The sequence below is a fragment of the Plutella xylostella genome, chromosome 12 (assembly GCF_932276165.1).
Source record: "Plutella xylostella chromosome 12, ilPluXylo3.1, whole genome shotgun sequence".
Lineage (NCBI taxonomy): Eukaryota > Metazoa > Arthropoda > Insecta > Lepidoptera > Plutellidae > Plutella > Plutella xylostella.
In genome coordinates, this window is record NC_063992.1 from 9498208 (window position 1) to 9523200 (window position 24993).

General features: G+C 36.9%; 2 protein-coding genes across 3 annotated transcripts in view; one reads left to right on the forward strand and one right to left on the reverse strand.

Moving 5' to 3' along the window:
* LOC105388288 (anaphase-promoting complex subunit 11) overlaps nt 1-21040 on the reverse strand; it is a 30344-nt gene extending 9304 nt beyond the window's left edge. The window contains exons 1-3 of one of the 2 annotated variants that reach the window (XM_038119184.2): nt 20964-21040; nt 20634-20878; nt 17413-17550 (exon numbers count right to left, since the gene is read on the reverse strand). In XM_038119184.2, coding sequence (XP_037975112.1) covers nt 20643-20878; nt 20964-20982 — 255 coding nt within the window. In that variant the 5' untranslated portion in view covers nt 20983-21040 and the 3' untranslated portion in view covers nt 17413-17550; nt 20634-20642. Of the gene's footprint in view, nt 1-17369; nt 17551-17826; nt 19242-20633; nt 20879-20963 lie in introns of those variants that run through there. The other variant, XM_038119182.2, reaches the window with a different exon arrangement.
* Nucleotides 21041-21280: 240 nt separating this feature from the next.
* LOC105384688 (protein YIPF6) lies at nt 21281-24930 on the forward strand. The gene is made up of 6 exons (XM_048624502.1): nt 21281-21429; nt 21662-21781; nt 22040-22118; nt 22487-22661; nt 23292-23449; nt 23876-24930. The coding sequence occupies exons 1-6, from the start codon at nt 21403-21405 to the stop codon at nt 23992-23994; spliced, it is 678 nt and encodes a 225-aa protein (XP_048480459.1). The 5' UTR covers nt 21281-21402; the 3' UTR covers nt 23995-24930.
* Nucleotides 24931-24993: the final 63 nt, after the last annotated feature.

The following is a 24993-nucleotide window of genomic DNA, read 5'->3' on the forward strand; positions in this document are numbered from 1 at the left end:
AAAATAAAACAAGAAAATACAATCATATTCTGTATTTTGTTGTAGATTTTTACGAGAATTAAGTTTTAGAGTTTACATTTTAGAATAAATTATTTTTTACATTCGGTGTCCGTTTACGCATGGTCAAAGGTAGATTTCGAGCAGCCGAAAACTGCATTAAATGGTTAGGAACAAGTGCGCTTTCACAGTATATATGAACACAACGCTTACTAAATCTTAATCGCTTTATTTATAGCCTAAAAAAGTCAGATTCCGGTATTACTTCAATACCGGTATTAACTTTCAATACCGGTATTGAAAAAAACGGGAATTTTGTCCGGGATCCCGGTATTACGGATACCGGTATTACGGTATTGCATGCCCTAGTATGTAGCATAAACTTTAGCCGTTGTCGTTCAGATTTTTGAAAATATCCAACAAGAATATAATATGATGATATTGCAGGCACAGAATCGTAATTCTGTACCTTCATTCATTCACTGTCGGTACTATTGGGACAAAGCGCATTTTCGCATGGCCAAATGTACTTATCATAAATAATAATCATTATGATTTTTTGCGACCGATACTATTAGTCAGTGGGGGCTTTGAACTCATGATGATCTGACGAATAACAATAAAACTTAAGATTTAATAGCAGTAACAATTCAGAGAATTTCTTTTTTTTTTTTTTTTCATCTAATAAAAGTCTCGTCTCCCCCTAAAACTTCAAATAAGCGGGCTACCAAAATAAAACTTAGAACAACAGCCGCGACGTCTGACGGGTCCGCCATCGCGTCGTCACTCCGCGCGCGCCTCGTTACAAAAACAATAACATCGGAGTCTCGACGCCTGTCGCCCGAAAGTCGTGTGGGCGCCCGGAATATCCGCGTCATTCAGCCATTGATATTCTCCACGTGTGCTTAGCCGAATTGGACGCACTTGCAGCGGACTTAGGTACGCCTTCACGTATTGGGAAAGTGGCTCAAGGCGTTGCCAGCAACATGAACGCCGTAGATAGCCGACACGATCCACCCGAAAAGGTTGTAATGCATTGAGGGGGAAAAGTAATCGATAAAGTAGATAATAGAGCTAACGATTGTCGATAAAAAGACCGTGACTCAGTGGAAACAGTAAACTGTGTACTAAATGGTTTTAATGATGGCGAAGTAGATACTCACTAAAACGAGACCTTTATTATAGGTACGAGGCGTCAATTAACATTTTAGTAAATGTCATAACATAACCTTTTGGTTTGGACACCAACTAATATTTGTAGGCTAACTTCGAAACAGTAATGTTTAGTACGAGCAAGCATAAATAAATCATGAGTAATATTGTATTATATTTCATTTGACCACCGGTAAAATATGCAGAAGCCACCTTGTGCATTATGTTAAGAAACAAGTTTTTGTGTAAATCATTACAAATGTTAATCAAGTATGCAAAGCAAAATTATAGGCCACACATCAAAAATTTGCATCAATTGCGTTATTTCAGACACAGACATGCAACAAAAGTTATGATACAATCATATAAAAAACACAAAACGTTTAAAAAATAAAATAATATTATTTTGATAGTCAGATAGCAAGTCAAACAGACAATTTAGACAAGGGATATCCTGGTGCCGCGCGGGATGGCGAATATATCCGCGGAAAGGTCATCCGTGACTCATCCTCACTCATTACTCTCGCTAGATCCGACAGAACACTTGGCACCAACCAGCTTCAAATACAAAACAAACTTTCAACTCTATCCCGCAGTAATAAAATATTTAATAAATTTGTCTGTGACCGTCCAACAATTTGAATCGCTGACCGCAAACAAATTTATTGGGATCAGACTTTCTGAAAGGGTAATAGAAGCTATTTTTGATTGTAATAATTTTCAAATGGCAGCACATGGTAGGTAGTTAGAATTAGAATTATGTGCGATCGGATTAAAGACGACTGTTTGAACGATAATGTACTTAATTAACTTAACATTTCAAATGATTATGTTCATGATTCACTAAGAGCTCGTGCTTACGAATAACAAATCGACTAAATACGTTCAAGCGCTAGAAATTATGAGATGATAAATATATTTTTGAAGGAAAGGAAAGTGAACTATTATAAGTAATTATAGTCTCTTAGGAATATTTGCGTATGTATTAAGGCAGAAAGCCACCCGAACGAACGAAGGATAAAGGGAATAATAATATTAAAAAAAACGTAATATGAATATAAATATCCCCTAACATTAACGTATAAATATACATTAAGGACGTATTTCCTGAAGTACTTAGGGCGTCTTAGGGTCTGTGAAGGAAATGAATCAGAATGACTTGAACTTTTAGATTTGATAACTGGAATTACAATGCGAAAAAAACGATCTGTAGGTTCTTGTTGATGGTTGGTGAAGCGTTGCGGTTACATTATTTGACTGAATCCTTGGGTTGAAATGTCAAGGTCCTTGGTCTCTCACTGCCTTAGTAAAAACAACAATATTTGATTTGAATGTCACCAATAGCGACTAGCGTAGCTTCGCCACTTATGCCAACAATAATTTAAGAACAAACAAAAACTTACAGCTATCGTTAAGTCACATGAAATCAGACACGCATCTGTTGATAAGTGAAGAACTTTTTGGGTTATGGTTTTGTACAAATTACGTTTTTCAACAGAAAAACTAAATGCCTACGGCATGAGTCAGTATAAAACAGTAGTTTGTGAGGTCACAAGTCACGGTCCGGTAACTTCCTTGACGATTGGGGGAAACAATAGTCACCTTCTCACGGGTACAAATTGAAGCTATTGCTACCTCAAACAAAAATCTATAGCTTTTCGAGCAGAACCGAAGTTTAATCTAAGAATAATTTATCGTTTACTGACTCACTGTACTTATAGTAAAGCACACATCTGTGTATTGAACCACGAAAATAACCGGATTCATGCGAATATCGGATTGTTTATTTTCAGCGATTACTACAACGTCTTCCAGAAAACTATACAATTTCCATCGTTTGTAAGTGTGAACGTGTTTGCGGCTCATTTATTTTCTTTTGAAGGTGACCCGGACTTGTTAACTTGGTCGAGTGCGTATAATTGGGCAAAGTAAGCCTTGGGCAGGTCTCGAATTCCCAATAAGGTCATTTATGCATTCTGAACACACGGCACACATCGTGTTCAATAAACTTGCTCTACTTAGAGTCGCTTCTATAATATTTGATTCCATTCCATGTATAGCTAAGTTGATATCTTTAAATAGCAGATTATGTTATGAATAAGTTGGGGTTCATAATAAAGTCGTGAGTCACGAGGACATACAGCGGTGAACATGAAAGTGGAATCATGAATAGGTCGTTAAGGATGGCAGAGCAAAGTCTGTGGTTAGTCTCTATCTACGTAACACTGACTTGTCGCGAATCTAGTGAATGTAACATGAAATGTAAAAAAAATATATTTCTGTCATGTATATTTCTCATCTTTGAATTAGTTTTCTATGGTACTATTCAAAGGAAAAAAAAATCAAGAACAGAAAAAAAAACTTAAACTTAGGTACCTACACTAAAAGTATAAAACATGAAAAATACACAAAGAATACTGAGAAGCATAACTTTTGAGAAGTAAAAGTGTAGCTAAATGAAGAGACAGGCCACAAAACAATCGTAAACTGTACAGAACTGAAGAATTCTTCAAATTAGATAATCGAGACGAATTAACAACACAGCTTCGCATTTCATTTAGGAAATTTACAACGCTATGTCAAAATATTGCAGAGCGTGGAGGATGATGCGAGAAAAGTTGTTAGCGATAAATAAACCTAGAGTCAAACAATGCTTGCGTTTTGCGATGGGTTAGTGCCAGATATTACAGAGAATAATTATTGCCACTTGCGCGGCACTTGTTTCTATTGCAAAGTTATAAGAGACTCTATATACCTATTAACGAGTTATGTTAGATTTATAGGGCACAAAAAGAAATATGTCAGCCATAAATCAACCATTACAATTACAGAAGAATTCGTTGCTGAAAACTATGCCCATAATGATGCAGTGAAGAGAAAGAGTCGGCACATTTCTTCATATGTGTGAAAGTTTGTGGGAACAATACGTTTGCGTGACGAGCACGTCCGTCGCACTTCAGTGGCTGAGCAATTTATAGGCGCAAAGATTTCGGTTCTACGTCACTGATGTAGTCACGAAATTTATACAATAAGTATTCGAGAATATACTGGATGGACTGTCTGCTTAGGTGAGGGCAGCGGTGAACATAGTATACATTGATGGTTACATTGGGCAAAACTATTTTTTGAAGGACAAACACGGAAAAAAATATTTTTTTTATGTATTTTGTTATTTTTGGTAAAAAGCCAGACATCGGCTCTGTGGTCAGAGAAATGTTGAATCCTTCGATAGTGTAATTACATATATCATGTTAATTATGATTTAAACAATAAAAAAATATATCGAAACATCGGATTATTGTAAATATGTTTATTGATGTGTATTACTTGCTGTGTACCATAGAATAACTAAGTACTACACTCAGATCAACTACAAGTAGATTCGCAATAACCGTGTCCCCTATTCTCTTTCTCACTCAAACCATAGATATTGCCGACAAAAAAATAAAACCTAAATATGGGGAAATTTAACTTATCATAATAACAAAAACACAACTTGAGTATATCGTCGGTTGATAGGAAAAAGACACTAAAGGCTAATTTTTCAATAGCCAGATAAAAGTTTTGCTGGGAAATAATTTTGATGCTGTTGCGTCTCAATGTTTCTCAATGTTTGTATTACCCAGATAACATTTATCTGAATATTGAAAAATCAGCCTTAGTGAGTTTTTCCTGTCAACCGACGATATAAGAAAAAAAACTTTACTCATACTTATTTGATTTCAATATAATTATTTAATATACACAAACTGAGTGGATTGTATGATTCATTGTCTTCGTCCAATCGAAACAATCCTCTCTTCAAAATGTGCCGAACACAATTTTTGTATGTTTCTTTGGTTCCCAATTTGTGCGACCGGTAACGTCTATCCATTTTCTTGATATTTTTTTTCTGTCTGAAACCTATGAAGCAGAGATAAATGGATGAGCATGAGCATTATAATCGTGGGCCAAATATGTGATGGGGTTTTTTTTAAAGGAAACACGTATTTCGTATCAATACAATAAACTTTATATTATACTGAAGAAATCACACATAGAAGAAAAAAACGAAACGAACGTTTCCTCACAATGAGAGGCACCTCATTTGAAAGAGGAGAATGACTTCTACAAAATACAATCTTCACAAAAACCGAATTCGTGCGCCCCATTTGTAAACCCAACCCGAGTCCGTTACAATTTCTAGTATTTTCTTTACATAATATTATATTGTTTGTGGGTAAAATAAATTTTCAATAACTGGCAACACCATGAGATTTGTTATTATATGTTACCTCGTAATTTTTACTTAAAATTGATACTAAAAGACCTTACAGTATTAAAATTGGTATCGTTTTATATTAAAAACAAGCCAACAGATAGTACTGTAGTGAATGTAAGCTTGTAAAACTTGATATTATCTACTTACATGTGAAAAGATATCTCATCCATAGTTCCATCGTGTTTTCGTTCACTATGCTCTGTACAACCGAACAAACTATACCCACCCATGTCTCACACTCGTTAAGTGGTGATAATATTCTAATAAACTTAATAAACATCCACAAATCACTAGCAAATTAACAATAAATAACTTTTAGAAAAATTTTGTTGTAACTGTCAGCCTTTGTTTGTCATAGTATTCATTGTTTGGCAAAGAGAACTGCCAAAACTGACGTAAACAGGCGCCAGAGCAAAAAGGACAAAAAAACCTGTACAGCTTAACGTTTCTCTCTTACGCTTAATGTAGCTAAGCGTCTCTTTTTCGAAATGTCACAACTGTCACGATTATACCCCTGTGGTACTACAGAATGACAATGTCATAGTAAAAAATCGTAGCCATAAAAAAGCTTGAAAATTTAAGCAGTTTCCAGATGGCGCTATACGTTTCGTTAAGCGGTTTCTAGGTGGCACCACTATCTATGGATAAATGCAATGACATCTATCTATTCGATGGTCGTCGTAATCTTGGAAACGGCCAATAGATGGCATTTTAAGCATAAAATATAAATCTTTGAATTAAATATTATTCTCTTCATCTAATGTGCATGCAGTTTGGTAAATATTGCACTCATAAACTTATGGAAACAAAATAATGCTGGTACATACTTAGGTACTATATTATTGTCAACTTTGTAAGAAGATATTTATTTTGCTCGTACCTACGAGAGTCAACTTGAGACCCGCTACCTATTCCCGTCTCTTTCACTCTCACGTGATAATAGAATGGAGTGAAAGGGATAGGACCATTTTTCAGGTGTCAAGTTAACTAGCGTAAGTATACTTTGCTCGCTTATGTGCGCGGTCGCCGCCCTCGCACCATCGAGTCAATATTGTATCGTAGAACGAGTAGGTACCTACTTAATGTATTTTGGTAAATTAAGTATTTAGTTATCATCATCATCAACATCAACAGCCAACGCACGTCCATTGCTGACCATAGGCCTCACCCAAAGCACGCCACAAAACTGTCACATTCGCCGAGCATTCGCCCCGAATTTCATAATTTTGATAAGGTTCATTTTTGTTTGTGTTTTTTCCGTATCTCAAAGTACAATCGACAGAAAAGGTTTTTGCATTTCTTAATTGATTGCATATAAAGTGATTATCATTTAACTTTTAGAAATATGTTGACTAAAATGATTATTATTTCATAGAATAGTATACTTAACTAGCCAAAGTTTAACCTCAGTAACAGTGAAAAGTAATTTACCCTTCTCATTGTTTTAGCTCTTACCTGAAACTGAAATAAACGGTTTATCGATGTACTTACTTATACTTACTATAATAGTACCTACTCGTTATTCTATGATACCATTTGTTGAAAATATTACTTATTCATTACCATAGAATAACGAGTAGGTACCTTCTTAAGAGGAGAGTATACATACCTTTGCGATTTTAGCGAAATAGTTAGGTATTTAAGAAAACATTTGCTATCGCTTGTACTCTCATGCCCCGGGCACGGGTGCGACAGAGATATACTGCAGCTCGCGACTGACAATAGGTAAGTACCTACTTTTCTGAATGAAATTCTGGTTTTGGGAGAAAACGTTTTACACTAACTAAATACTTACTTTGGGAAAATAAAGGAAATAAAATGGGAAAATAAACTATGGATATATTTTAATAAATATTTATTTTTTATTTATGTTGTAGAATTCGTAGCTTAGAGTGAGGCTTAAATGCAACAGACTCACGAATTTTGCGAATCATCGAACATTATTACGTTCTGTTTTAAGCTGTTTGTTCCTTTTGTAATTTTATATATTATATTCATTGTTTCCATTTCAATTTATTTATTTATTTATTTATATATAAGGTTACACCAACAGGATATCATACATAAAGGTTTTAATATTATTTTATACAATAATTGTTCACGTATGTACCCCAATTATAGGTGAACACAACATTTTTGTATTTACAACTTACAACAGCTTACTTAAACTAACATGCAACTATGAGTAGATATAATAAAAACCTAAACCTAATTAACCTAAATGTAGGGCGTCCAGTACTTTATTCCTATATGAGCCGAGAGAGTCATGATAAACGTCAATATCTTTATTTTTTTCGTGAAGTCTAGCGTTTATTCTATTGTACCCCATTAACATACGGTATACAGGGGAGTTTCGGGTGGTATTTGCTTTTAGTACAGGTATGTAGAAAGTTGACGTATGAGGAAGGCGACGGTTTGATCTCGGGACGGAAAGAGATATTCTTGCGAGCGCTTCGGGACTACATATTTGGTGGTTGATGATTTTCCAAAGGAAAATTTGATCCATTAGCTGCCTACGATTTTCTAACGATACCATTTTAAAATATTCTAAGCGGGAATTGTAGTCGTTCCTTCTACTAAATCCCTTCAATTGACTAAGTAACTTTTTACTAATATAATAGGAAGGAAAATAGTGTTCAATAATATAAAAATCTTTATTGAAAAGAGCGTATTTTTTTTATTAGTAAGTTTTTTATTAATAGTAGGTACTTATAGGAAAACATCACACGTTCCCAACTAATGGCGCTCACTATTGCCATCTAGTGATTATTTGTTAGTACTACTACGTTAGCAAGTAAACTCGCAACGTCTTCTTTCAAAATGGATTATGCAATAATTTAAGATTTCGACAAAATTCTACCACTAACGACATCTTACGGATGATTCAAAACTAAACTATCTAGTTACAACCGGGCTAAGGAGATTGTCATTCTTTAGTACTTAGTTATTCTATGCTGTGTACACTATTGACATAATTATGTACCGCACTACTTGTAATCGAATAATACGGACGAAGTGAGCGCATAGGGCTTTTCTGATCCGATTCTTCGGAATCACACGATATTTATTTCGCTCGATATGCTTGTGCGGTTGCGGTTAACATTTCACAACGGTTGTGGTTTTACACACTTGCGTCTTTTCTCGGATTCAATCTTACACTAGCACGTAAAAAAGGAACGTCATAAGTTTAGAGGGAAGGAAACAATGGAAAAAAATGCAATGACTACAAACATGAATAGTTGAAAAACTATTTATCTAATAATGCTTACAACTGCACATGAAAGAAGGAGGATGATGATGATTTGAAAAAAGATAGTAAGGCATTGTTTTATGTGATAAATACAAAGATAACATCTAAATAGCAGAGTTGCAATACGTAATTTGTTCCGTCATGTTACAAAAGACAAAACAGTCTCTCTAATGACGACGGTAAATATCAGACCAAAAGTAACTGTGTTTTTGAACCGTGCAGTGCAAATCCTGGCAGTACAGCATTTTCCAACAGTGATATATGGTGTTAGATGTAACATTGATTATTATAGTTACGTAAACGGAACGTAACATGTGGAAACACGAGAAATCTATTCAAGCGATTATGGTAAAAGTTGAAGTAAAGTCTATAGTTCAAAATTTGGTTAAGAATGCCGTTACCCAACACATGGGTATTGCAGATAATTTAAATACTTAATGAACAATGGATATTATGATTTTGATGATAATATGATAAAATATTTTTAAGTTACTACCGCTGTCGATATTAGGTACATATTTCATTGTGTTTTTATGTCTATCTACATTCTTTGTATTATAAAATTCATTGAGACTGACTCTCACAACGAGGGCGATACCGAAATGATCGGGAATAGAAAAAAGTACAAAGATATCATAATATTATTTACTTTTATTGTTTTTCAAAGTAGTCTCCGTGACATTCAATGCACTTTTTCATTCGATTAAACCAATCATTGAAACAGTAATTCCAGTCTGAAGTGGATACTGTCAAAACAGCTGATTTGTAAGCTTCGACCGCCTCTTCTGGGCCGCTAAACCGTTGACCACGTAGCATATCTTTAATTCTTGGGAATGTAAAATAATCATTGGGGCTCAGATCAGGGCTATACGGAGGATGGTCCATCAACTCCACGTTTTCCATATTTAAAAACGTTCTTGTTTTGCGAGCGGTATGAGAGCTTGCATTATCGTGGTGAAGGATTATACGACGATTCGGGTTACTTTTACGAAGTTCTCTTACGACTTCCGGCAAACAAACTGTTGTTTACCAATCAGCAGTAACCGTCCTTTGTTCTTGTAATGGAATCGTAGCCACATGGCCAGTTTTCGATACAAACGAAGCGACCATTTTTTTCGACACGCTGCGTGAGCGAATAACTTTTGTTGGCTTGACCTCACCTTCGAAGACCCAAACTGCCGATTGATGTTTTCTTTCGGGCTCATATGAATAAATCCACGATTCATCACCAGAGACGATATTGTAGACAGCATTTGAACTGCCTCCATTGAACCGTTGCAGAGCAGATCGACACCAATTAACACGAGCCGACTTTTGTTCCTCGGTCAAACGGTGGGGCACCCAGCGCGAAACTAACTTCTTGACACCCAGTTCTTCATGTAAAATGGTTTGAATGGCTGTCATACCAATGCTGAGAGAAGCCCGAATCTGCTCGTATGTCACATGTCTATCTTCTTTTATTAACTGGCGTACAGCATCGATGTTATCTTGTGTTACCGCTGTTTTTGGCCGACCAGTAGAAGGGACTGTGGTAAGAGAGGAACGTCCACGGCGAAACTCAGAATACCAACGATATATAGTCGTTTTACTTGGTGCTTCAAGTTTATAAATAGAAACAAGCTCGGCGAGACATTGTTCTTGAGATAAACCTCGACGAAAGTTGTGAAAAATTATTGCAAGGAAATGTTCCCGCGTAAGCTTCATTTTTTACACCGACTTGTCAAATTGAAATGGTCAATACTCTTTTATTTTTTACTTTTTTTAAAATTCGAAAATGGAATTATGTTTGAAAAAACACTACATTTGATACACCAAAAAGGTTTCACTCTAATTTATTCCTAAGTATTCTATTCCCGATCTTTTCGGTGTAGCCCTCGTACCTGAAATTATTTTGATGTGTTATGATGTTAGACGAGTTAGATTTTATCACACATAATTTATCCACTTATTCAACAGGCTATAACTAGAAATTTTAACTAAATTACAAAGAAATAGTTGCTCACTTTGAGACATTGTGTGAAAAGAAGTGTTCAAAGAAATACGAGTCGATTAATCGGATTGGGAACACTTAGCACAGGCTATCGATGCAGATTGCAGACGCGGTAGTATTTGCAGAATTAGGTCGAGAAAGGGATCCAATTATAGCAGCGTTTGATGACGATTAATGTGATAATTGATGGGCTGACGGCAGTCCCTGTGACATGGTGCTACGTGGAGTTTGATGACCTTTTCTCTTCCAGTACTTATGTAGTAGAGTATGATATCGGTAGTTTGTAAATTAAAGTTAATTACATTATTGCCATCATTATGCCATCTTCATGACGTTTCAGATTATACATATAATAGCGGTAAATATTTTTATAGTGTATTTTTAATATTATTTTCGTTATGTTATAGCTGTTCGATAAATAAACACAGACATCTTTCGAAAGAAAAGTTGGTGGACTAAATGAGAGGGTCTACAAATGGTGTTTGGAACTAAGCAGTTGAACAAATCATGTCTGAAGTTGTATGACAAGAACAAACATTAGTCTTTTTTTATAGTAAAGTAGGAAGAAAAATCAAGTGGTTCTACTGTTTTATTGAATAATAGATGTAATTTTATACCTAAATTTTTATGATGCATTTATTTATAGTCAACATAATGTAACGTCGTACCCATGTAAAGAAACCTCACGGTGCAGTCGTTACGTTGAAAACCCAACTTTACGAGGAGACGTAATCACCAATTTCCGCAGATCAATACTTTGATAGTGCGATAAAAAGCACTATCTTTAGACAATACCAACACATGGGGAAGGTTAATAACATTCAACTTGATTGTTAGTGTTACTGCTTCAACGTAGCTGTATTTTTATCGCGTAAAATTAGTTCTGCGCACTATCACGTCTTTACTGACAGATCGGAAAGCAAAAGTATTAGCTTTCAATTATATTTTCGACCCGTTAACAGTGACGTAAACGGTAAAATCTACCAAACACCAATTTGGCCGCACATCTTTATTACGCAAACAACAATCCCTATAACAACCGACACCTATTTGGAAGCATCGTTTTCAATTAACCGCGAAGCCGTCGGACATGGATTCTCAATCAAGCTGAAAATGAACACGCCTTAAAAGATTTTATGGTTATATTTAGCTTTCTTGTTAACTGTGACGCAACCACCCGGGTGTCGCTGCGGCTATTAATAGTGATCTCTCCAGAGCACTTGCTGACATTCTGCATTTAGTGGGTGAGTCCTGGGCCTCGGCTGCCAACCCGGACGTGCGGCACGCGACTCACGCGACAATAGGGTTAATTGCTGACAGGGAGACACGGGACAACCCGGCGGATAGATCGACCTGAATCCAGCTGCATTCTCGATGTGTCAACGACACTGTCGAAAAAAACCGTCCTATATCTGACTCGATGTTGGATAATAATAGTAATAGGGACTCATCTGTCCCGTGCTGATGTGTTAATAGACGCTAAACATCCAGCCGAGCATACAGAATTTCCACGCTTCGTGACCAATCAATCTGCGATCGGTTGTAAAAAGCCGCACAAGTACGACGGACGGACGTCGAAGAAACCTCACACTCTGTGATGATTTGCATAACTGCGCGCGTATCACCCCTTTCGGCTTTCGCAAATGAACACTGTGGGAAGGGAAGTGCGTAAGTACTCGCAGGAGACGGCGAGAAAGTGGCCGGAGACGGCCGGTGGGGAGGTGACAAAAATCTCGTTCCATTAGATATTACCACCGCTAATGCCGATGCAAATATAAAGATCTTAGCCGATGCAAGCGGCGTTACCGGTTACCACATCGGACAACCAAAATGGAAAACCTATTGGTATCAAACCGGATTCTTATGTTGTTATTATTAAGTAACTAAGCTTGTTTGCAGTATAATTAAGTGCGTCAACTGACTATTAATGAATTAGAGGTTTATAAAGTTAGTAAACAAAGAGAATAAGCTTGATTAGCACGGTGGCTAGTAAATCACGAGAATACTATTGTCCCCAGCGTCTTGCAATAGTAAGAGAGAAGTAATGGGATATTTATGCAACGCTGTAAACCTCAAGGTTACATTCGTTTAATAATGGCCTGCATAGAGATTAGTTTTCTGTTATTGTGAAGAAATAATGCAAAATATAAATTGAAAGAGCGAGTGATCTTAGATTGGGACTATGCGTGTCGATATGTTTCAATGCCGATTGCATTAATGGAGGAAAGTATTGACTGTAGCGCAACTATGTATATGTGATTTTCATTTCAGTTTTACGAAATATGTATATAGATTTTTTATTCAAATGCAATATTCTATTTAACATCATAGGATCCTGCTGCGTAGTCCACTATGGTATGCGGTTATGTATCTGAAGTATGAATGACGCAAGTAAACTCTGATTGTTTTACGAAGTAGGGGCTTGCACTCAGTGATTTGCATTCAATGACGAAGCAGTAATGGATAGTCACAACAAAAAGAACTACCACAGATAATGATATATTACTCTGCAGTGCAACGATAGCCTCGTAATAGAGGTACGATAGAGCACATGCAAGTGTGACGAGCAATGAGGAGTCAGTGAGAGTTGATACCGCTCTCCGCTACGCTAAAGTAGGACGAAGGGTGCGGCGCATATTTTCATTTCAAGCACTGTTTAATATCAGAGATGTGTTCTATTGGAACATTAGGAATGAAAAGGGCCGATGACGGGTACTTCGGGTTTCGTAACCCACGCGAATAAAAGAGTAAACATAAGAACAGATTTAGGCCAAATAGTCGATTAACTGCAAAGGTATGGAGTACATCTGGACGGGCAATACCGTAATAGTATCATACTCCGTAAGATAGTTTTTAAATATAAATGTACAGCCATTCGTTTAGTTATGGTTTTTTCTATGAAAGTTTATACTGCAGTAATTTCATTTCGCTGTTAAAGTCAGATGTAAGATATTTTAAAGTCCATAAAACTATGTTGAACAGGAAGGCAGAAGCCATCCCCTTTTTGTTTACACATATAAAACAGTTGGGAACAGAAAGTCAAAGGAAACAGCCCAACACCAAAGCAGAGTTTGTGGTCATATATTAACGCGTTGTCACGTGCAGTTTTAACATAAAATATGGACAAGAATTTTGACATACTTTTTAGTACCAGTACCAAGGTAATACAACACCTACCACGTTGCATGTAGAATGCCTTACATGCAAAATACATTACTTATATCTACTTTAATTATTCTAGTGTATCGTGATTTGCAGCTGTGCACACTGATAAATACCGACCTTCACAATAAAGCCATAACCGGCTACCAACTATGTATGCAGAGCTAGTACATAATCATATTTAATTATCGCGCTACTACGCGGAACTTATTGGCACTTTACACTACTTCGTTAAACCTAGATTATTAAACAATAACTGCCTACCACGTAGCCCTATCGATCGATGCACATAATATATCTTGCAAAAGAGTTTTTAAAAGGGAGATTTGTGAAATTTGTTAAATGGTGGTCATAATTTTGACAATCAATAATGAAAAATGTTACGTTAAGGGTCTGCAAGGGGGAATCGAGGGTTGGCATTGTCATAGAATTATGTAGTAAACGATGCTCTACAACCTTGAAAAAAATCACACAGGTAGCCGAAGAGTCCAGCTAGGTGCTGAATGATTCGAATTCAAGTAAATGATTATGGATAACTGTAAATAAAATTCAGAATATGACGAAAAACCAGAAAATCACACTCCCGTATTGTAACAACTTTGTCGTAATTATTAAGAATTTTCATATGATTTTTATCATATTATAAAGTTAAAGGCTTGGACTAGGCGCTAAATACCTTGTTTTTTAATAAACACACACTTATTTTGTGTAAATTAATCCCAAACTTGAGCAATTTTTTTCCCTCAAATCTTCATACAAATATCTATGGCGGCTTTCTGTGTTATAAAATCATAAACACAAGTGACGTTTGACTCAGTTGGCCGCTGGCCTCCAAAGAAGGGTCACGTCGGTTTAGGCAGCACTGACAGCTCGCGATCTTATCGTGTACAGATACAAAATCACTGCACATTGGTTGTCATTGCACTTTTTCAACTTTTATGACACCAACATAATTTGATTTGAAATTGAGGAAGCTAAATTCTTCCAGTATATTCAATACATTAAATTGACATTACAGTCTCGTAAAGGTCTGATGAGGAGCAGGAATATAGCGAATGGATCTAAGTGATGACAATACGCACGAACATTAGGTTAGGGATCAAAAATACAGTCTCTTGGTGCTGGTTGAGGTATGGTCTCGTGAGGATCTGATGAGGGCAGTAACACGGTGGTGGCTCAATTTTATTTCAAAGATGTTAATAGCTAAAAGCATCGAGTTTAGGCTATTAAGTATGTTTTTCAGAGAGAGAGAAAGAGATTTTATTTTTCCTCTGGATGTGTTAGGTTTACTGGGTTTACTAAGTTCATTCTGTTAATGGCATCAAGTTGTTATGTGTTCATAAGTAATAATTATTTATTAACAAAATGCTGTTGGTTCTCCACGAAAATGTAAAAATATAAATAAAAATAAATTCGTAACGTAAAATTGTCAATGACGGAATTTCTTCTATAGACAGTAGCCACAAAAAAAACAAACGATAGATGGCGTGATTTGAAGATAAAGATATATTTATTCGACACATAGACAGCAACAACAAAAAAAATACAGATTTAAAGAAAAGAAACACATACTTATACAAAACAACAAAGAAAAAAAAGGATACACATCAAAATAACTGGAAAAAATATAAGCCCCAATTTACTTGTGTGGGACAGGGAGTACCTACCATAATATTTTTTTTGGGGTACTCCCCATCTATGCGAAATATGAGCTTGATATCTTTACCCGTTTCTGAGAAAAAGGGCGGTGACAGACAGTCAGTCAGACAGACGGACAACAAAGAGATCCTATAACGGTTGCTTTTTTTCTTTGACGTTCGAAACCCTAAAATTAAGTAAAAATATTATGCTGCTACCAAAAAATGTACTTAAAGGTATTGAAAAAGCGGTATACAGGGTTATTGGTAAGTAGACCTGATCCTTTCAGGAGGTGATAGAGGAAGGCATTTCCAGTCGATTATACCCTATAATGCATTATCCGAAACTTAACCATTTCTAAGATACATATTTAATATTTAAAGATTTTTTGAATTTTTGCCAAAATTTCATGTTTAAAACCGAAAATAAAAAAACTAGCCATATTTCAATACTTTTTTTGTTTGTTTTGAATTAGTAACATCTTAATAAACTTATTAAAATAATCAAATGTGCATTATTTGACTTAAATTAGACACAATACCTCAAAATAGATAAACATTTTTTAAAAATATTCAAAACCTAAAAAGAAATAAGTTAAATTAAAAAAGAATTTCATACAACAATTTTTTGTGCACTTCAGCTTAAAAACATTGTCAACTTATAAGCTTTCAAATGAGATATTTCAATATCAAATCGATTTAGGTATCACGAAGATATGGCCAAAACAATCAGAAAAGGTGGACAAAATTCAACAGAAAAACTAACAAAATTAGCGCAATTTAAAGGTAAAAAGTGTGATGGTTTTCAGTCCTGTTCACTTTAGTATGGAAACCCCTGTTGAGTTTTCTTGACAAGTCCCAATGTTAATGGAAAGTATCGTAGGCGGGGACCAGCAGAGGGTTCACCATTTAGCTGAATGTTACTTAGAAAACGGCCTTGAGTGGCGGTCAAGTTGTTCCCCGCCTGCGATACTTTCCATTAACATTGGGACTTGTTTTCATGTTTTTAGCGTACAGTCGGGTTTTTCGTTTGTTTATAATTGTATTTTTTTATTTGTAACTTTTTAGTTGTTTTTATTTTATGAAATTTTACGTCAGTAGTTCATGATTTATTTCTTTATTTCAATAATTTTGGTGTTGTTATTTAAATACCTTCAATATGCATATTTTTGTAATGTGAAAATCAAGCCCTTTCATTTGATACCTTACACGGCAAAGTTGAATTATTATTTTTTCGATCATCACGTTATGTCCTCTAGAGGGCGCTATGTACATTTTAATGGAACGTCACATAGCCTATAACCATCGCGCCATCAATACGCTTCTAACAATACCTCATACATCAAAATAGAAACTTTGTTGGACATGACTGTGTCTTTTTACCATGGAAAACGAATTTTTTTTTTCGCGAATTTGCAAATCTCGTAGAACAAAAGTTGTCCAGAATGACTCCTTGAGTCATCCCCTTTTGGCTTAGTATAGCCCTTTTGCGACACTATGTATTTACTTTGCTTTGTCGTCGGGGTTCAGTTGGCTGGAGGATGCTCGAAACTTATTATCTACACTTTAATACTTGTAGTTACCTTTCTACAAGTAAATACCACATTTGTTTGAGAAAGCTAATCGGGTTCCGAGTATAGAGTAAAGTGGCACCCCTATTAATTTCTACTCTTTCCTGGTGCCTACCAGTGTAAGTAAGAATTATACTTACTTACCCTAAAATCACCCAAAATGTACTTGAACATAATTGTCAATAAAGTTGGCGAGTAAAAGTTTATCGACCCACTGTGCAAACTTACATGTGTGCGTGTCACTGCGTGTGCTGTGTGAAGAGCATTGAAAACCCAAAATTGGCGCGGCACGTCACCCTGTACGGGCCCTTAAGTAAATGATATTCTATTCCATTCTGGGGTAACTCACCATTTCTTTCTTCAGATACGTGAGCTGGCCGTCCAGGTCAGTGGGGGGTTTGTCGGGGGTGTCTGCGGGGGACTGCGGAGACTCCGTCTGCATGCAGTCCGCGAAGCCGCTGAGGCTCTTGGGCAGCGGGGGGAGCCCCTGGAGAGACATCGTACTGATCGCGCGGAACTGTTTACGCAACCTGGCGACAACACACACGGATTAGGATGACCTGTCGAACATCTTGATGGCAATTTCAATAATTACGCACACAATGTGGCTTAAGAATATGCTCATTGAGTTTTATGCAAATTTACGAAAATGTTTGTTTTGAAATATATGTAAAAACGTGTTAACGGCTACGACCTACAAAACGACGTTTGTTCTCAAAACCCGCTTGGCGAGTAAAACATAAATCTGGCGTTGTTTCAAAAACCATTCTAGTCACAGTTTGTGTTGATAAGACCGTGTGTTGTACCTTGATTTGAGGCCATCGTCTAAGATGTAAGCGTACGCTTGGTCGCCGCTATCGTCAGTGTTGGCTCCAGACTCCGAGGACTGCGCGTAATTCGGCTCCGAATCCTCCTCGTCCTCACATCTGTCCGTGTCGCTCTTCTCCACGGACTCTCGAGACTCCATGGTCTGCGGGACATTAGATTGAGATCGCATATTTTGAAGCTCATAAATCAACATTTCATGATTATTCATATCTTTAGGCATATCTGACTCAAGATGCCCATCACCATTAAATTCCTTGCTCTTCCCTTTGTCAATTACTGCGTTAGCTTCATTCTTATTGTTATTGTTCCTGCTGGCTAGTATTTCAGAAATGAGCATTTCAGTGACACGCGAGGTTTTTCGTTCTAAGGAATTGTTATTGTTATTGATGTGTGCGGCCGGCTTTGTAGTGGTTCCGTTCTTAGCGGGAGGGTCGCTTGTGTTCACATCCTGCCGGCTCGGGCTGTTTCTCAGTCGGTCGTCGAAGTCCTGTATTTCCGCGACAGTTGCGTAGGGGGCGTCGGCAACGGGCGTCTTCGGTGGCTTGGCATCTATCGGCGATGAATATGCACTTAATTCTGGCGAGGACTTAGGGGATACTTTATTCTCTAATGTGTTTCGTCTTAACGGCAAAGGCTTTATTGGTTTTAACTTAGGTTTTGGTGATGGCGGCGGCGGAGGAGCTTTCCTGATTGGTATAGTTTTATCGGCAAAACTGGACGATTTAATAACTTTACACTTGCTATCTTGTTCCAATTTGTTCGAAGTAGAGAGCGAACGCACTAATATTTGTTTACATGTTTTCACGGCTTTAGAGTTAAGAGATTCGTTAGATTTTTTCACAGAAGAGGAAGTGGGTATCGAGCTACTGTCACTAGAACTTCTCCGCGAGTTGGTTCCACTAGATTTCCTCTCATCGGAGGAGGAGCTCCGGTCGCTGATGACGTCCCGGATGAAGGACTTGACCCGCGCTAGTCCGTTTTGCTTCGGCGTGACACTGGGCTTGTCTAGCGACGAGGACTTCTCCAACGTTTTGGACTTGACGAAGTGTTTCTCCTTCGAGCTGCTGGGTGACTTCAGGTGGGCCCTGGAGTCGGCGACGGCCTTGCGCGTCTTGGCCAGCGCCTCGGCCACCACGCTCTGGTTGGGCCGCGGCGGCACGGGCGGCGGGCCCTTCACTTTGGTGGGTTTCATGGGGAGCTGGGCATTGCTCTGTACCATCAGCATGCCGCTGCTGGGTGGGAACAGCCTCTCGGGATACTATAAGGAGGACGGTATAGTACGGAGCGTGTTCGTTGTGGTCGCGAGCGAGAGTGACGCGGGCGTCCCCGCGAGCGCGCGCTGCGGACTGGCGGCGTCACGAGTCACGGCTCGGGCACCGCCGGCCGCACGCCGACACACAACCACACAACGTGTTTTATTATTGCGGCGACTGTACCGGCCGCGGCGACACGGACCCCAAACAATGAGCTGACCTGTTCCCCATTGTTTACTATGAGAGTAAATGCAACAATAACAATGGCGGCTAAAGTTGAGGCACACGCGATTTTGCATGTTGTTGGCGGATGGAACTTTCTACTTTTCGATGTATTGGTCAAATTTATGTCTAGATTGTGGTAAAGTAAGAAAACAATCATTATTATTGTTTTCTAATCCCACACAGTACAAAATTATTCATATTGTTTGCATGTTAACTTTAATTGCATCATTTCTCCATCAATATTATTCAGGGCCAGGTGATGGTAGGTAGGTACTTAGGTAAGTGTATTGCAATATATGAAAGTTCAATATAGTCATAAAAACTAAATATACAGACAATATGTCATTGATAAGAAAAAAAAAATGTGCAGTGGGCACCGAATCATTACAACCAGTGTTTAAATTCAAGTTAAATCAATAGCAGGTACCCAGGCAGGATGCCCATACTCAAACCAATATGTACATGACAGCACTTCATGAAATATACACAATTACACATTCTATCAGTCTAGACTAGGCTAGTATATGCAGTAGCTAACTGTGTCAGTGAATTCATTTTGAGACTGTGTGTGATATGTAGTAATATTTACTAACATGACATGTATAATTGTACATGTTCAAATCATTTCCAAATATCTAAAATATAAACCAGTGACAAAGGGTAGATAATAAATATCAAATTAGTTATAGTGCCACAAACTTATCTGTTCCGGTGAGAGCGAACTAAATTGGTCCATACCTCATTACTTACTAATGAATTTCATATTGACATGACATAGATTATATGGACCAATTTAGTTCGCTCTCACCGGAACAGATAAGTTTGTGGCACTATAATCTGAATGTGAATCCAAAGAGAATGATTTTTTTTTTTAAGAAAAGAAAGAAAAATAGTTTATTGCCACAAACAGACAATGATTGTGTTGTATGAACGACTTACTACAAGAAATTACAAGAAATAATTTCAACTTCAACTAACATAAATTCTGAGCTGGCGTAGGTAAAAAAATAGATTGTACCTACTTCAGTCCTAATATTTGGACTATTCCAAAACAACAAAACATATTTGTTTTAAGTAAAAGCTATTTTTGTTCATTACTGTTGGGTGTTGGTCCTTTGGCTCATTTAGGATTAACCATAGCACTTCACCAACTATTTTGCTTTGATAACAACTCAGAATTGCACTACATGCTTGTTCCAACCAGAGAAACTGCATAGTTGTGATAGCACACCAGTAATATTGATTTTGCATGCATACAGTTACCCATAGAATTACTGGGAAAACAGAAGAAAAAACAAATTACTGACCTGAGTCAACTACTTGTTATTAAATTTCCAGTCCTGCCGGCACATAGGGCACTGCTGCTGGGGCTGTGAATGGAGCCACTTCACAATACAATGGATGTGAAAGCAGTGGGAACACTCGCCCCACACCAGTGGGCAGTCGTCGCCAGGCAACTTGCAGTCGGGGCAGCAACTGTCGAAGGGCATCCGACAAATGCCGCAGTTATCGTCATTGGCTATCCATCGCCAAGTAGCCACGCCAGTCCAGCCTGAAGACAATAATCAATGAAAGAAAATTCTAGGTTACACATAATAATATTTGTATTTAGAATGAGAATTGGCTGTGGTACATACTTTTAATAGTTACTTTCATGTTGCTGTACGTTGAAAGGACACATAACGCTATTTAAATTGTCGTAATTGCTTATAATCTACAATCTATTGAAAATATTCAAAAACAATGCAAAATCGGCAAAACAAAATACGATCAACCATAGACGAATAGAACAGTTTTTTTTATCATGTAATTTTTCACAGATTACATTTTTGTTTCGTTCATTCATTCATTTCATAAATATAAAAATCGTTTCTTTGTAGACAGCCTTAACTAGGTAAATAACCGAAATCTGGTAACATTGGAAAAAAAAAATCATGTAAACGTCAACGTCAGCTGTCAAACAAATGTCAAATTTTCTGAAAATGATGTGTTGTTGTTGAAAAAATATATTTTTATTGTAATAATTGGTTTTCAGTCTATTTTATCACGGTAAATAGCTCAAACTGTATATAAAAAATGACGTCCTTCGATCAAAAGTTTGATGTGAGTATATCTTCCTTTCACAGGTTTAAAAATAATTCGTGAAATACCATAATTCGCTATTGGATTTGTTACCACCTTTTATTTATGACGATTCCGGTGTACTTTTTACTTTATAGTACAAGATCATGTCACCTTATGTAGAATGAGAATATACAACATTTATACATTTGTTCATTATAATTTCATCCCACTCTAGATCCAATCTTGTAATTACCTCTATTTTATATTACAGATGTACCCTGCTGGTGATGTAGGTGTGATAGAGGGCGAGATGAATGTCCCCTCTAGGGGTGTGCCCTCCGGGGACAGCATGGAGTTCAACACATTGGATGAGCCCATCAAGGAAACCTTTGTATGTTGCAACATGTAACTAGTAAGAAGTACTAGTAAAGTTACCAACAAATAGACAAATTGGATAATCTAACTAACAGTTACAAAGATTGCTGCGCCAAATGTAACATATACCCATTGAATATGCTTTACTGGATTGAAGTAGGCAGCAATTCAACCAAGACCTGGGAATAAATGGCTCATAGGCAGTAGCATTCTTGTAACTTACATGATCTGTATTAAAAAATAAATATAATGATATAATTGTTTTTTTTTGCAGTTAAGGGATCTAAGAGCAGTTGGCAACAAGTTCTACCATGTCCTTCTTCCCAGAGAGAAAACTAGTCTATTAAAAGAATGTAAGTTAAACTTCATTTCTTATATTCATTACACCTTAGCTAGTTGAAATCTAGGCTCTTGTTTAGAACATTATGACCTAGTGTAATGCGAAAATTATGCTTTAAGTATTTACACTACATACCTACCTGTGGTAGACTAAAAATCTTGAGTCTAGATTGCATGATAGAAGAGTGTGGAGTGAATGAAGGTTCACAGGGTTACATCAGTTATACCATGTGCCTTTCTATATCATAATAATAATTATGTCATAACCTTAACCTTTTCCTAAAATAAAGTACATACCAAAATATTGGAAATAGTTCAAGTTGTCTCATTAAAGCTATACCAAAATATTGGAAATAATTCAAGTTGTCTCATAACTTTCCAGGGGATCTATGGGGTCCGCTGCTGCTGTGCACATTCATGGCAACGATCCTGCAGGGCTCGGCGGAGCGGGCAGACAACTCCAACGACGGGGGCCCGGAGTTCGCGGAGGTGTTTGTACTGGTCTGGATTGGAGCCGCTGTAGTCACATTGAACTCAAAGCTGCTTGGGGGAAACATGTAAGTGCTTGTGAATCTGAAAACGATTTAGATTATTGGTGATATCTACCTATATTATTCTGAAACAGTAGTTACCTATCAATGTGGTGCTATAAGACTAGTATAATCTGTCTATATCTCAGGTAAGTTCAACGCAATCGTTTAATCCTAATCCTAACTAATATTATAAATGCGAAAGTAACTGTGTCTGTCTTTCTGTCTGTCTGTCTGTTACTCTTTCACGCCAAAACTACTGAACGGATTTGAATGAAATTTGGTATACATACAGTCTAGACCCTGGCAAAGAACATAGGCTACTTTTTATCCCGGAATTCCCACGGGAAAACTTTTTAAAGCGAAGCGAAGCGCGCGGGAACAGCTATTTAAAATATGTTTCAAAGCTCCTGAAGCTTACGAAAGTAAATTAATTAATTAAGTAATTTAATTCTTTTGAGAAAAATATTTCTAATGTTACAAAGGCTAATAAAATAGTGAGAGTATTATTTCATTTAAACATTGATGGTTTGATGACTAAAAGAGCCCCATTCGCATCACAACAATGTGTTCTTGCATAACAGAAATCGTATTTTTTTTCACAATTCATTATTTTTTTTACGGTGGCAATACTTTTTATGGTTTGGCCTGTTCCAGCTCGTTCTTCCAGTCAGTGTGCGTGCTGGGCTACTGCCTGCTGCCCATCGGGCTGGCGTTGGTGGCGTGTCGCGTCATCCTGTTCGCGGAGCAGAACAAGTTCCTGTTCTTCCTGAGGCTCGTCATATCGATGCTCGGCTTCGTCTGGGCTACTTTTGGTAAGTAGTCAAATATGCTTTTGCGGTATGAAGTTAGGGGGAACTGAAGTTTTTATTGTAGGCTCCAAGTCTTCAGGTTTTTACAACCTATTTGCTCCTAGGTCTGAAGTGAATGCAAAGATGCATGACGTGTAAAAATGCACACATATTTAGCTTTTTGTATATAAATAATTATATAATTATGTACAAAGGGCGAAAAGACAATTGTCTGGGGCTAGTCACGAGAAAGCCATAACAGATGATATCTGCCTTACTTATCCAGCCAGAGCCTACGGCAAGGGTTAGCAATAATTTTAAATACCATGAAATATAATATGTATTTACTCATAAATAAAATCTCTTCAGATAAAATTTGTATCTCGTTTAGCTACAATGCTATCTAAAACAGTCCATACAATCTAGCATACCTTTTTTTCTCACTTTCAGCGGCTACGAAATTCCTCGGCGACAGTCAACCATCGGGCAAGAAGGCTTTGGCGGTGTACCCCATATGCCTGTTCTACTTCATACTGTCGTGGCTCGTCGTGTCACATAGTAATGTTTAGACGCACAGTATTTGTAATGTAAGTTATTATAATAATATTGATTAGTATTATAGGGTAATCGGCCGTGTCAAGTCTGAAAGTAAGGTAGGGTGGTGCGGGGAAGGCCGAATTTTGATTCAATCCCTGCAGAGAAATGTTGGTTTTGATCAACATTGGCCAAGTTACAGTAGGTGTTAATAGTACAGTATCCTATGCAGATATCTGATCAGTGATCACTCATGCAGTTTATCGATGCCCTTGCTTAGAAGCGCCACCTAATACGCCATCTGATGACTGCTCGCCCGTACCTAAATCAGTGGCGGTCAAATATGCGCGTGAAACACTGTACACCTCTCCAGTCGTTGAGTTTAAACCTTTTGCATCATCCAGTCGAACTCTAACGGATTGACGCGGTCGACCTATTATGGGATGGCAATGTTAATAGAAACGATTTTCTCAAAAGTGAATAATAAAAAAAAAAACATGAAACTTTTTTTTTCTTACTAGAATTGTTTCCGCAAATGAGCAATTCAAAATTGACACCAATATATTTTTTCAATCGTCCAATGTAGTTTTTGTGATTGTAGATGCAAAATTGTAAATGATTTTCCCTTGGTATCCTTTTATACCCCATTAAATTTATGCATTGTATTAGTAAAATTGTTTTTAGAAACGTTTGTCCCTAACTAAGTGTATTTAACTATACAAATATTATTATTTTACTATAAATAATAATTGTGATATTTGTCGTTTTTATGTTACGTAATGTTGTTCGTACGAATATTTGAAGGCACATAATTATTAAAACAAAAAATAAATTAAAAATGTTTACATTTTGACTGAACATTCCGTAACATGTATTTATAATTTGTAATAAATATTTTAAATTATGTAAATAATATATTATTGATGGAGGACTTAGTATTTCTACTTTTAATTAAAGTACACTTTTCTGTCTTACACTTTTTTATTTATATGCCTCAAAAACCAATTGTATTTTCTTTCGTAGGGTAAAATTGT

What these genes read in the sequence shown, in the direction of transcription:
- LOC105384688 (XM_048624502.1), top strand. Translation starts at nt 21,403, where the DNA reads ATGACGTCCTTCGATCAAAAGTTTGAT. An exon ending in CCTTCGATCAAAAGTTTGAT is followed by an intron (nt 21,430 to 21,661) that starts GTGAGTATATCT and finishes TTTATATTACAG; the next exon opens with ATGTACCCTGCTGGTGATGT. An exon ending in CTTCGTCTGGGCTACTTTTG is followed by an intron (nt 23,450 to 23,875) that starts GTAAGTAGTCAA and finishes TCTCACTTTCAG; the next exon opens with CGGCTACGAAATTCCTCGGC.